Here is a 12,560-nt window from a genome sequence, read left to right as displayed (position 1 = left end):
GTGGCTTGGGCTTTTTTTTTTTTTCCCCTCCTTCCTTCTCTTTTTAAAGCAAGGTTTCTAAATRCAACATCAGTTTGTGTAATTGTTTTCACTGATGGCTAGTTCCACGGCAACATCAGTAACAGCTTCCCTGCAAAGCACCACCGTACAAATTCAACCCTTGTCCACAGGACAGACATTGCAGAACAGATCTTGTTCTCTCCAGGGCTATCTACTGCCTTGTATTATAAAATGGAATGGCAACTTCCTCCTAACCATAACACTAAGAACAATCAACCTACCTACACCAACCATTGTCATGAATTCCCTAATGTCACCTACTGCTTTTTTAATATCCTTGCAAACATCAAATTACTGAGTATTACCTATAAGATAAACACTGAAGAGACTAGGGAGAGAGAAGAAAAAAAAAAAAAGAAAAAAAGAAAGAAAAGAAAAAAAAGAGACAGGCCCTTTCATTTGTAAATCCCAAGAGGAGTTTTCTGACACACACGTGAACAAGAATCTATAATGCAGACTAAGTTTGTCTCTTCCAGGAGCAAATGAGCTGTGTTCCTTCTCAAACAATTCTGTTTTGGTTACCGGCCAAGGTAGGGGCCATGGTCAAGTGTGTAGTGAAGTACTATGGGACAGAGTCCACCCCTTCCCAAGATAACCTTTATTATTTTAAGGCTTCTGCCTCTGCTAAGTATTTTTAGCAAAATTTTCCATTATAATTACACAACTATGGCACAGAATAGAAATTCCTGGAAATCCAAATACTTCAGCTAAGTCTTGAGCTCAAGAACCTCTTGGAAATATTCAACTGGCTGATAGGCAGCATTTTTCTATCCTATAGCAACATAATTTGCTCTTCTTCTATGTACAGATGAGTTGACCTAGCATTTCCCAACAGCCATTTCTGTCTTGTATGACTCGCTATGCTTCCTTTCATCTCCCCAGACAAAAAGGATCCCTTATTTCTAATTTGTTGCAAGCAGCAGAATCATATACAAGTCCTAGAAAGTAAAGCCTAGGAAAACATTACCCAAAGTATGGATAAGCAATGGCTCTCCTCCTGTGAAAAATCATTGAAAAGTGCATTTCAGAGAACACTTACAGATAGTGAAATAGTTCATTTTTAAGTATGAGAATCCATTTAACTATCTAATTAACAGTATAAATCTTTTTCTAATTGTTTTTAGAACTAGAGCAACTCAACAGCTATATATTTTTTTTAACCTCCCTGCATTTTGTAGGTTTTTATGACCAAGTATAGATCTGACCTTCCAATGTTTTTTGCATTAGGAAATACCCCTGACAAGTTGGTTATGAGAAGGAGGTCTTTAAAAAAACAGCCATGTATATTTCTTACTTAGAGTATTAAGGTGCAGCAAGAAAGGAATATGAATGCAACTTATGGAATCTTCCACAGACTGCCTCGTGCTGTTAAGGTCACAGATTTAAATGCACATCAATTCCAGAACGTAAAATGCTTGAACTAGGTGAGATCAAAGGTCTAACTCAGTTGCCTGTCTCCAGCTATGTTCAAAAGCAGATGGATAAGTAAACATACACACACAAAACAACAGAACAGTGTTTTCCCCTGGTTACCCTCCTACCTTCCAGCAGTCTGTGAATCAGAAACTTGCCGAATCAAAGGTGGTAGCTTTGTGTTTAGATGCATGTTGATGTGAGCATGTTCTTTTTTTTTTTTTTTCTTTTAAAAAAGATCCTTTACATACGCATCTTTGCAGACTGCTCAAACAAGAATCTCAAAGCATCTTTACAGACATCACATCTTCCAGCACCACACTTCCAGTTTCTGTGTTAATGACAGAGTGATGCTTTACTCTTGAAGCATAGTAAGGAAAGCAAATTTTGGAAAACTGAAAATATCCTCCCCATTTTGCACATTTTATGGATTTGCAAAAATCCTAACAAATTCTAGCGAGAAAAATTCTTTTTCTAGGTATCATTATATATCCTCCAAATCCCAAAAGCTAAATCACATTTGTTCTGAAGTCATAAAAGGTGATGTTTCATCAGCTTAAACCAGGGAGAGACCGGGAGATTTAACAAGTCATCATTTAATCATAACACTCAGCTACCTGCTCGCCAGTGCTGTAAAACTGCAAACACATGAACTGCTTCACATGGCTCACTACAACTGAGTGTCACAGAAGCAGCTACAAAATATTGAAACCTGATAAGAAGAAAAAAAGAAAAGGAACCTAACACTGAAGGTGCAGCAGGACCAGTTGCATCTGGTGACTGCTTGCTCCATGGTTCTGCTTTCCGATTATTAGGAACTGTGATGGGACTCGGAACTCTGAGGACTCTTTCTTTATCTAATATAACCAAGACTTTGGAAACACTGTCTGTAAAACATCTCCAGGTCAGCTGCCAGCATCCACAGCTGATCCTTTCTTATAAAGGGCTAGGAAGCAAGACTTGTAAGTAACAGTAGTGGGAAGGAAGACACATTTAATGGGGATTAAATGAAAGCTGCCAGAAACAAAACAAAAGCAGTGAGAATCTGGTTAATTAGGTTGCTGATGAGAAAGCAAGGAAAACATTTGCCAGATATTTTGCCAGCTGCAGGGCCAGCTAGCAGTGTACTGATGGCACAAACTTTTGAGGAATGTGGGATATAGGAGGACAGTGCTATGGTGGTTAAGTTTCAATTCCTCCCCTTCCCTGTGAGAGTACAGGAGCATATTGCTACTGTTGGCACTTGTATTCAACAAAACAAAAACCGGCTACTTGCTCTCTATCACCACCAAGGATGCTGCCAGCAGAAGCAACAAGACCACTGGACAGGGGAGGGAAATGGAGGCAAAACAGCTGGGGCAGGTAGACCGACAGAAAGAAAAACCAGATCTTGTCTCCAACCACACAGAAGCAGAGGATTGGAGTTAAAAAGACAGAGACAGAGGAGATCACCAGAGATGCCAAACCACTGCTGTTACCCTCTGATGTGTGGAATAAATGCAGCCATGATAACAAAGCACTGGTAGGCCCCAGACAATAAGAAGCTGCCAAAATGGGACAGCACCATAGCAATGGCTTCTGCCTGCTCTTGTCTCTCTGAAAACACACACATTTCCCAGGAATCCAGAAAACACACCAAGCTTTTCTCCTCTACTTGGGTTTTTTTGCACTATCCCTCCTGCTATTAAGCTTAGCCTATTAGCTAGTAGGAATTTGGCAAGGACAGATTTTGAACTCTATAACATTATTTGGAATGGAATAGAGATGCATGTGAGATTATCATATTCCCTGATAATTTGACCAAAATTTTCTATTTTTTCAACAGAGATGTTTCTACACTCAGAGTAAAGCTGCATCTTAACTAACCACACTTCAGTACTAGTACTCACTTTTACTTCTGCTGACGTTTGCGAGGATTTTGCTGACCTCCCAAGCAACATAACAAAAACCATATACTGGTAGTTTTAGTGAATTTTTATTAACAAATGAATTCTTTCAGTAATGCATGCTGTGGATTTTCAGATAGCAGACTTTATTATGGCCAAGTCCTAGCTCCTTTAACGTCTAAATCAGTGGTCTGATAGAGTTTGTACTTAGAGGAATTCCTTTGTTTGCAGAGCAGGACCTGAAATCATTAGATGATTTTTAATTCCTACTACTCTAGAAACAGCACACAGTCACCACTCCAAGAAATATTCTGGGATTACATAATACCTGACGCCTACAGCACACAAGTCAGAAAGGGTACATGCTTCAGCTGGCATCGAGTAGCAGGTTTTGAACAAGCCAGAATAGTGAATCACACTACTCCATATGCATTTCTTTACACCCTCCCTAACGATGATTCCATCTATTGTGCATAGCAAAATCCACTGAGCCAATGAGGAATGAATTAAGAGCCCCCCCAACCTGTCTCTTGTCAGAGCCTGCTGGCTAGATGCTGAATGGTACTGATTACTGTAGCTAGTCAGAATTCTGCTGCAGCTCCTTATTCTTAGCAGTGATTCACCTACCTAAACATTAAGTTGAGCAGCTTTACGTTTGAAGTCTCCAAAATCAAGTAGTCTATCATTTGTGACTAGGGTGAGAGTGCCGGGGCTTTACAGACTGAAAGCAGATCTGCAGATTCCAAGAATTTGCCTCATTCCAACATGACAGAAGAGACAGGAGGGAAACCTTGCTCTTCAGAACTGGAGACAAATTTGCAAACAACTGAACATGTGAAAATATGAATATGTGCAAGGGCTCTTCCCACTGCAACACGCCAGTCTGCATTACTGTCACTGTTATTCACGTTTTGTTTTAGAAACCACTAGACTGGACCTATCAACTACAGGGAGAGAATCACCAATTAAAAAGATACTCTATCAAGTGTTTAAGAAAAAAACCTACATTTTACTTGTATTCTGAAGTGTTCCTTGGTGGCAAATACAGGCAAGTCCATCCACTACAGTCTATGTGACAAAACTGATTTGACAGCTAACAGCACTTGAGATCCTTTGACTTCAAAGGGTGAAATAATGACCCTACTAAAAAGTCTTCAGAGGGATGGCTTAAATGGACAAGTTTCATTTGGTAACAGAGAAGATCCAACTAAAGCTTTCTAAAAATGCTACCATCATTTCCATGACAACCTGTATTTCTTTAGTGGGTTCAGATCTGCAACTTGAATCACTAGGTACAGCTCTGAAAAAGTCACTGGGCGATGCCAACATACTGTGACTGAGGATCTGAGCCGTAATTTAATAGAAATTGAGTTTTCAAGCCTGCTGAGGCTGCGCTAATAACTTCCAAATAGCTTAGCAGCAGTATCTCATAAGGGACAGAGCATAACCCAAGCAATGGTTTCTTTCAGAAAGAGCAGAAGGAGTGAAGATGATAACATTACAAGTTGGCTTCCTCAAAGGATACTAGAGAAACCATCTTTTTGATTGCCACTGATGTCACTGCATTTATCTTTCAGATAGTGCAAAAGGCTCATTCGTAGAAAGGAATGGGAACAGCTTGTATAACAGCTACAATTACAAACAGCAGTTCTCAATCAGCCTTAATGACAAGAAAAGGAGACATGCAGAGATGAATCCTGGGTATGTTCCTTCAGCTTGGAAGGATGACTGTTACGGCTTTGTGAAGTAGCTTGCTATGATACTTCTGAGTTGTCCCAGCAACAACTTATACTTGGTCCATCAAGGGTGCAAGTGTGCTAATGCAATACAAGCAAGAAGGAAGAGGAAAGACAGTGAGGAGAAAAGATGATTTCATTCATTTTGGATTAACCATAGGATGAATGACTGGGGCTGCAATGACAATGACCTTACTCAGGAAGCGTTCTGTAGTATCCACCTCAACTGTATAGGAGAGACACACATTTTCATTCACTGATGCCAAACTCTAAGCACATTCAGAACCCAAATTACATACAGCCAGTTCCTTCCTCTGGTGTTATGCAAGTAATCTGCAATCAACCACTTCCTGTGGCTACCTTCTATCCTCATCTCCAGGCTTTCCCACTAATGCACCTTGAAGTCCTTCAGCAAACAACTGTGTTTTAGAATGAGTCCCTTCCCACAGGGGATTAACTAGTCTGGGATAACCTACACTGGATGAGGCTAAATGACTTGTCCGAGGTCAGGCAGTGAGAATATGGGAGAGCTAATACTGTTAACTGTGTCTCCTGGCTTCTAGTCCTTAACGCTTAAACGGGAAGAACTGTGGTCTTGCAATTAAAGTTTTTCAGCTCAGTGTTTCATCAGGCAGATTCTGCACCAACTCTCAGTAGAGTTGATTTAAAAATTCTGCACTTCCAGGGTTAGTAACTCTTAGTGATCAGCACATTCTATCTTACTAACAGCATCAGACAACAGTGAAAGTTATCAGCACAGTCCAAAGAGCAGACTATTACTCTGTTATATCAGCACTGTAAAGGTCCTTCTGAATACACACATTACTTGACAAATGAATGAGAAAAGAACAGTTAGTAGATAGTTTGGTCAAACTATTACAGAAGTAAACAGGAATCATGAAATTCCTGAAATTTTCACACTGTAGTACAAAGCAGAGAGATAAGTGCATACTTCATGGTTCAAGGACAAAACCCTGCCCACACCATTACTCACTTTGTAGTGGGAGACTTCCACTCATCTCTCGCTGGTTGATCAAGCAGGGACATCATGGAATAATTATCCAACATGAGACCATCAGGATCATCTGTCTGACCTGGGAGCTTCCCAATAGGAAAGTCTTTCCATTGTACTTCATCTGGGTAAAAACAACATTCAGCACATAAACAAGAAGTTTAAGCTTCCCAGATAGATTTTCAAAAAACAAGAATCCCCACAAGTAGTGTCTCATGCAACTCAGGTACTCAGCAAGAACTGTATGATATAAATTTGAGCTATATAGTTTTAACTAATTTAACTGTCTCTTCCAAAGAAAGAAACTGGAGTATGTAAGACAATGGGAAAACATCTGGAGTCATGTATCATCATGCAGGCTATACAGTGCAGCCTGTCCAAAGCACTGTGAGGCAATGTCCATTAACAGAAACCTCACAGTATTCTGAAGCAACCCTTAATATTTACCTCTCTCTTTTGAGCAGACTTTTGTTTGAATCTGAAGTATTGATTTACATATGTTAATTAAAAAATCACACTTTGAAAAAGGCTTCTAAAAAAAATTCACTCTGCATACTCCTGTAATGGAAAGAGCCATTTGTACACATACGAAGATACAGAACAGCACATTTGCACTCAGTAGCTCATTCCTCCAGTGAGGCTTGGAACCAGCTTCTTTAGGACTCACTGAGATTCRCAGTTGCAAAGCAACAGTGTTGAATAAACAGGAACTGAAGCCACAAAAGTAGAAGAGCAAAAGGCTGGGGAAATCTCATTAATGAATAAAGCAATTCTAGACAGATGGGTAGGCTGGGATGACATGGCAAGGAAGAAGAATACAGCAGTCTCTTGGAAATTCTGCTAATTATTTTTACAAGCACTTATTCCTATTTCCTCTCCAATTTCACATTTTTAAAATTTGGCTTCCAATGGGGGCCAGAAACTGCACTGGGAAACCATCCTTGGCCACTGATAACATCAATGAGTCTGCTCCTTTATAGCTCTGCACCAAAATTTCACAGGCAGTTCGCAATAGGGAAGGTCCCTTTTAGATATGAAATCAAAATGAAACTTAATTAAATGAAAGATACACATTACATATCATTGTTTTGACAATAAGATTTCTTAAACCCTCTAGCTTTCCTGACGTCAGAACACTTCAACTCTGGAATCCTTACTAGCAGCATAAGAAAGGCTAGCAGGCAGAAGACCTCAAAAAGGTAGGAGACTCCACTCCAGAGAGCGAGCAATAATTATACAGATGACTTGAGACCCCAGCTAATCATGGACAACTTGGTCAATTCATTGTCCTTGCCTGAAACTGATCATTTTTGTTACCTGAAAACTGCTCATAAACACAGGCCTTGCCCTAAAGAACCAGCATACTACTTTACTTTTCCTTTCACGCCCTTCTTGGTTAATGGAACAAAAATTCTTGACACAAGATGGTGATTTCTAGCTGTTACAATTTTAAAATTAAAGGTGCAGAAATAGCATTTGGTGACCTCCAGTGCAACTGTAAGGCAAATACTATTTTACATATCAAACAGGCTGAGGCCTTTTTTTTAGGGAGCAACCTAGTAAATATCATTATACCACTGGTTGTCCTGGTACTGTATATACCTACTGACTACAGTTTTCAAATGTTTAAGGATGGTAACTACAYAGAAGTTATTAAAACAGAAATTAAGTTTACCCATAACCAACCACATAAACAGAAACTTCGTAAAAATCAGGTGACTCAAGGTTTATAGACACTAGGCACTATGCGTGTTCTTTCACTGACAGCTTTGCTTGCTCTGAACCAAAATCAGCTAAGCAAAGGGCAGTCTTGTTTCCATTCTCAAAACATCTAACTCTAACAAGCTGTTCTCATTAGCATAATTAAGCTGAGCTGCTTCAACAGATCAAACTTTTTTTTTTTTTTTAACTTGAAAAAACTCCCCTGCGAGTGAGGTACAAGAGTTCTTTGTCTTCCAATGGCTGCACTTTTCTTCTTCCTTTAAACAGCACCAACCTCTTCTGTCTTCAAGTCCCTCCATAATTCACTTCTCCAAAAATCTCATCAGCTGCAGAACCATCCACCCCAATCAACAAGTATAGCTACAGTAAGGGAGCTAGCAAAGCACTAGCTAAACCATTTATTCACTCTACAAGCTTCTTAACTTGTTCCTTTCTTTAGCTTGCCACCATATCATGACTGCAATTTTCCTACAGCCTGGAACTTATCAGCATACAGCTGGTGCTTCCCAGTGTAGCCAAATAGTACTTTCAAATACCCCTAAATCTGACAAACAGAAGCTTTCAGCACATATTGCTTAAATCCAAGAAACGACCGTATTTTCTTTGCCATTCACAGTTGGCATATATCCTCCCCTGTCAATTGGAAATAGTGAAATTTTAAACATAGAGTTTGGAAAAGCCTGATAAAAAAATGGTAATGAAGCAGTAACAACATGCTCCTGGAAAAAGCACTCCGAATATTATGAGGGCTTTTAGGGAGAAATGACAAGCGCACATAAACATAAGACTGAAAAAAACCTAAAATCTGCAGGAATTTGGCGTTTAGATGATTTTGAAGCACTCTTCAATTCTGAGCGGCCCCTGAGGGCCTTTGCATTTCAGTCAACATTTGCTAGTGATGTAGATAGTCTAAGTCTTAAGAAGTCACTTTTTACCTGCAATGATCTGCCAGGCGGACCCTTGCAGCACAGCCCTTTTTTCTGCAATAGCCAGCATGTTATCAGAATAAGCAAGTCCTTCCAAAGGATTTGTTTCAGTTACCATCTCTTCTTCTTCTTCCTCCACCTCCTCTTCACCATCATGTCTCCCCAGCACACCTTCTTGTCTCTCTACAGTCGGCTCATGACTTTTAGCCTGACTTTCTTGTCTGGCCCTCCACTGTAAGCTCTCTATAGTGTAAATTGGCTGTTCACTGCAGTCTGAAGAGAGGCCTGGACTGGACAAAGGGCCACCTCCTTCTGTGTAAATGGAAGTGAGATACAGAAGGTTCTTCCGCGAAGAACGTGGCAAACGAGGCTTCATGCTTGTAAGAATCCTAGAAAGGAAAAAGCCAGTGTAAAAGTCTAAGAAGCAAAAAGAGAATCCAGATGGAGGTTTATCAAGCTCAGCAGTCTTTTAAGTCTGAGCTTCCTCCAGGACAGCTTGCTCATATATCTCCATTAAGAGGCAAAGCTGATTATTCCGAAGAAGTGCATGCTGGAATACTTCCTCTTTGTGGTAAAAATTAAGGACTTCTGATACTTCCAACTGAATTTTTCCTTTACTGTTTTCATGTAAAAAAGTTACTGACTATGCTAACCCCACATTTCACCAGTATGAACAGCCACATCTCTGTTGYAGGTCACTTTTCTTCCACACAGGTTGCTTTTCTCATACTTCCCCAGATAATTTCTACTTTCTTTTTGAAGGAGCAACCAATAAGTTCTGCTGCTTCTCTTTGTAGAATCAACGGGGAGATGAGCAGCAACAAGCAGGGCTTTATACACACCTGACATAATTTCTGCAAGATGGAAAGGAAGGGAACACAGACGTAACTCAGCACACCACACGAGCTGGCCAAAGCCATTACAGAGCACTGCTCTCTGTCCCCTTTCTAGGTCACAGGATCAAACTTACAGCTGAAGAAGGTGTGGGGTTGCCCAGCAGGGAGCTTCCAAGCAATTATCAGTGAGTCTCATCCACTGCAAAGGAACTTTATGGAGGAACAACTCCTTCACATATATCCGTTTGTTACAACGGCGTCTCTTCTTCCCTTCAAAGACAGTAACAAAAACAATAAGGTGCTCAAAACTCACAAAAAATACACCCTTCATCTCTTTGTATTTCTACTGCAGCTCTGAGCCTCAGACAAGCTGGCGTTCCAAACCAGCTCCAAGACCAGATATGCTGACCAAATGTGTCAAGGTATTTGCAAGGGATTGGCAATGCAGTGATAGCTAAGTCAGCTCTACAGAACGCAATAAACAGTGAGGTGCAGAGGTTCCCAAGCTGGCACTATGCATGCCATCTCAGATGTGGAAGTCACGGAGCTGCGTTTGTACAGTATTGTCCCCAGTAAATGCAGTAGAGCTTCTGAGACCTGAGACGTTCCAGATAGCACTCTAAGTAGACTTAACAGCTGGGAAAGACTCATGTTCAGGGATCCTGGCACACAACAGACACACTCAGTGTTGACTGAAAGCATCAAATAAACCTGAACCTGTGATTGCCATAGGTACTCGCGAAATCCTGGTGTGGACTAAGCCAGACCAGCAGAGGAAAGAGAAGGTGGCAAAATGACACCAGCTGGAAACCTCCTGCAGGCCTGCATTACTTCTCAATATGAAAGTCCTGTTGACATAACTCCCATGACACACTTCAAATAATTAAAGCTCTTCTAGTGCAGGTAATAGAGAAAGCGCAGCTGTCTCTGGAGTGAAACATACAGTTTGTCAATTTAAAYAGTTCTAAGGAATTAGGGATGGAAAGCAAAAGATTACTTATTACTTTTGCCTAAGTTCAGAAAGCATGACAAATCCTGTGATGAGATTAAAAAAGGATACCAAGACTATGCAAGTATCTTGCAGAGGCATGCTTGTGTTAAATGAGAAAAGAACTGAGAACAAGGGACTCAGAATTTGCTTATGACATGTCTATTTGCTATCTATTTGGTAATCAAGCTACTAGTATTAACTTTATCTTGGAAAAAAAAAAAATCCCTTTAAGGGACTGATCTCTCATGGAAGAGACTGGCTTTTCACATCTTGAGGAAGCCACAGCAAAGCTGCCAAAGAAATAGTAATTCCCATTTTTTGCTAAGAAATGCATGACACACATAAGCTACCAGTTAAAAAGCCCAAGAAGTGCAATGCTGAAAGCTCACAAAACATACTGACTAGAATATTGCACTTCCCATCTAAAGTACTCACCACCCTTCCAGTCCTTGCAGTGGTGCAGAAGAGACTCTTACATTTTTTCGACACAAATTGCAGATTGACTCACCGGCATTAACTCTAGCAATGCTAGTCAGCATCTCAGAAATCCAGTTGATCAGGAACTGAGGCCGAAGTTCTGAAGAGTCCAAACATTCCTTGAGCTCTGTAAACATTTTCTCTATTAGGGTCTGTGTAAAGCTTCGGGAAAGAAGGCCCGTCAGCAAAGGCCGCCAGAAGCAGTAAAACGTCTGAGGAATTTTGAACTGTAATATCTCTTTATTTGCTGCAATAAAAAGAAGAAAAGAAGCCCCAAAAAATCACTGATGGACAGAAAAATGCTCTGATTGTAAAACACCGGTGTGATGCTTGTGGCAAACTAAGTAGCTTGTACTGAAATCACTGGTTCCATGTTCTATTCTGGGAACCCCACTGAATTTGGAGCTATTCATTTCCTATACTAGCAAACTAAAATAAGCAACAAATGGATAATTAACATAAAAGTTCAATGAAAGCAGAAAATATGATGCCTGATCGAATCACATCATAAACCACAGGAAAATCTACTTCTGTTTTGCTAATCTCTTGCCAATTTCAGCTTATTTCCCACATAACAAAGAACTGTTCTGTCTAAAAATACACTGCAAAGAGAAGGCTCACTGATCAAAAGCTCCTAAAATTTTACTACTATATTACAGTCACAAAAACTTGAGGAACTTTCTTGGAAAGTACTTTGGCTGATGTTTCCAAAAAGTCCCAAGGAGATAAACTATTAATTTTTATTGCTTCTAGCTACCTAATTCTCTTGCAGAAAATCTAAGCATCTCCAGACCTGTGGACAGTAGCATGGAATTAAGACAAAACTGAGGTGAATAAGGCTCAAAAATAAAACCCCATTACTTTTGACTTGCTTCAAATCTTCAATGTAGAAAAGAAATTAGTGGGAGTTCATGAAATCAGTAACTAGTGCAGACATGGACAGAGACGCCAGCTTTGAAAGAAGTCTCCTTAGCCATGCAGCATTCAGTGCAGAAGAGCTATCCTTCCACCAACAGAGACACATGCGAAAGCTATGGGCAAACATGGCCATAAAGGGGTCAGGAGAACAGGTCAAAAGATGTTTAAGGACCCAGACAAATGAAAGATACATAGAGTATTACAGCTTTCAATACGAGAAAAAAAAGAACAGGATTGGATGTAACACTAGCTATGCACTTTTTACTTGATTATGTGGTGCCAGAGACACTAACCTTCATACTTGATATTTAACATCTTCAGACATTCCACCGTTGGGATGAGAAAGCCATCACTGAGAAGAACTTCAGCCACTGTCTCTCTAGAGCAATCACAGAGCCTCGTTAATGTCACTTACACCTTTGCATTTCAAAATACTCCTTGTACCAGCTCTGTAACAGTTTGTGAGCCAAATACCTGTAACTCAGATTACATGCTCCCAACTATGAGGGGGTGGTGTAGCTTGCAGTAGGGCACTAAAATCTCATACCAGCTTTGGGATGGCTGTATCCCATTAGAGATGGAG

At 40.2% G+C, this 12,560-nt stretch overlaps 1 protein-coding gene across 1 annotated transcript in view; it reads right to left on the bottom strand.

Moving 5' to 3' along the window:
• The window catches only part of LAS1L (LAS1 like, ribosome biogenesis factor), a 37,610-nt gene that overhangs the window by 8,581 nt on the left and 16,469 nt on the right, over positions 1-12,560 (bottom strand). The window contains exons 8-12 of the mRNA XM_026066368.1: positions 12,271-12,356; positions 11,091-11,306; positions 9,726-9,861; positions 8,765-9,144; positions 6,090-6,231 (exon numbers count right to left, since the gene is read on the bottom strand). Coding sequence (XP_025922153.1) covers positions 6,090-6,231; positions 8,765-9,144; positions 9,726-9,861; positions 11,091-11,306; positions 12,271-12,356 — 960 coding nt within the window. The remainder of the gene's footprint in view (positions 1-6,089; positions 6,232-8,764; positions 9,145-9,725; positions 9,862-11,090; positions 11,307-12,270; positions 12,357-12,560) is intronic.

This window comes from Apteryx rowi, unplaced genomic scaffold, assembly GCF_003343035.1.
Source record: "Apteryx rowi isolate R43461 unplaced genomic scaffold, aptRow1 scaffold_24, whole genome shotgun sequence".
Classification (NCBI taxonomy): Eukaryota; Metazoa; Chordata; class Aves; order Apterygiformes; family Apterygidae; genus Apteryx; species Apteryx rowi.
The sequence above is the reverse complement of the archived record's forward strand: the minus strand, read 5'-3'. Positions and strand labels throughout refer to the sequence as shown.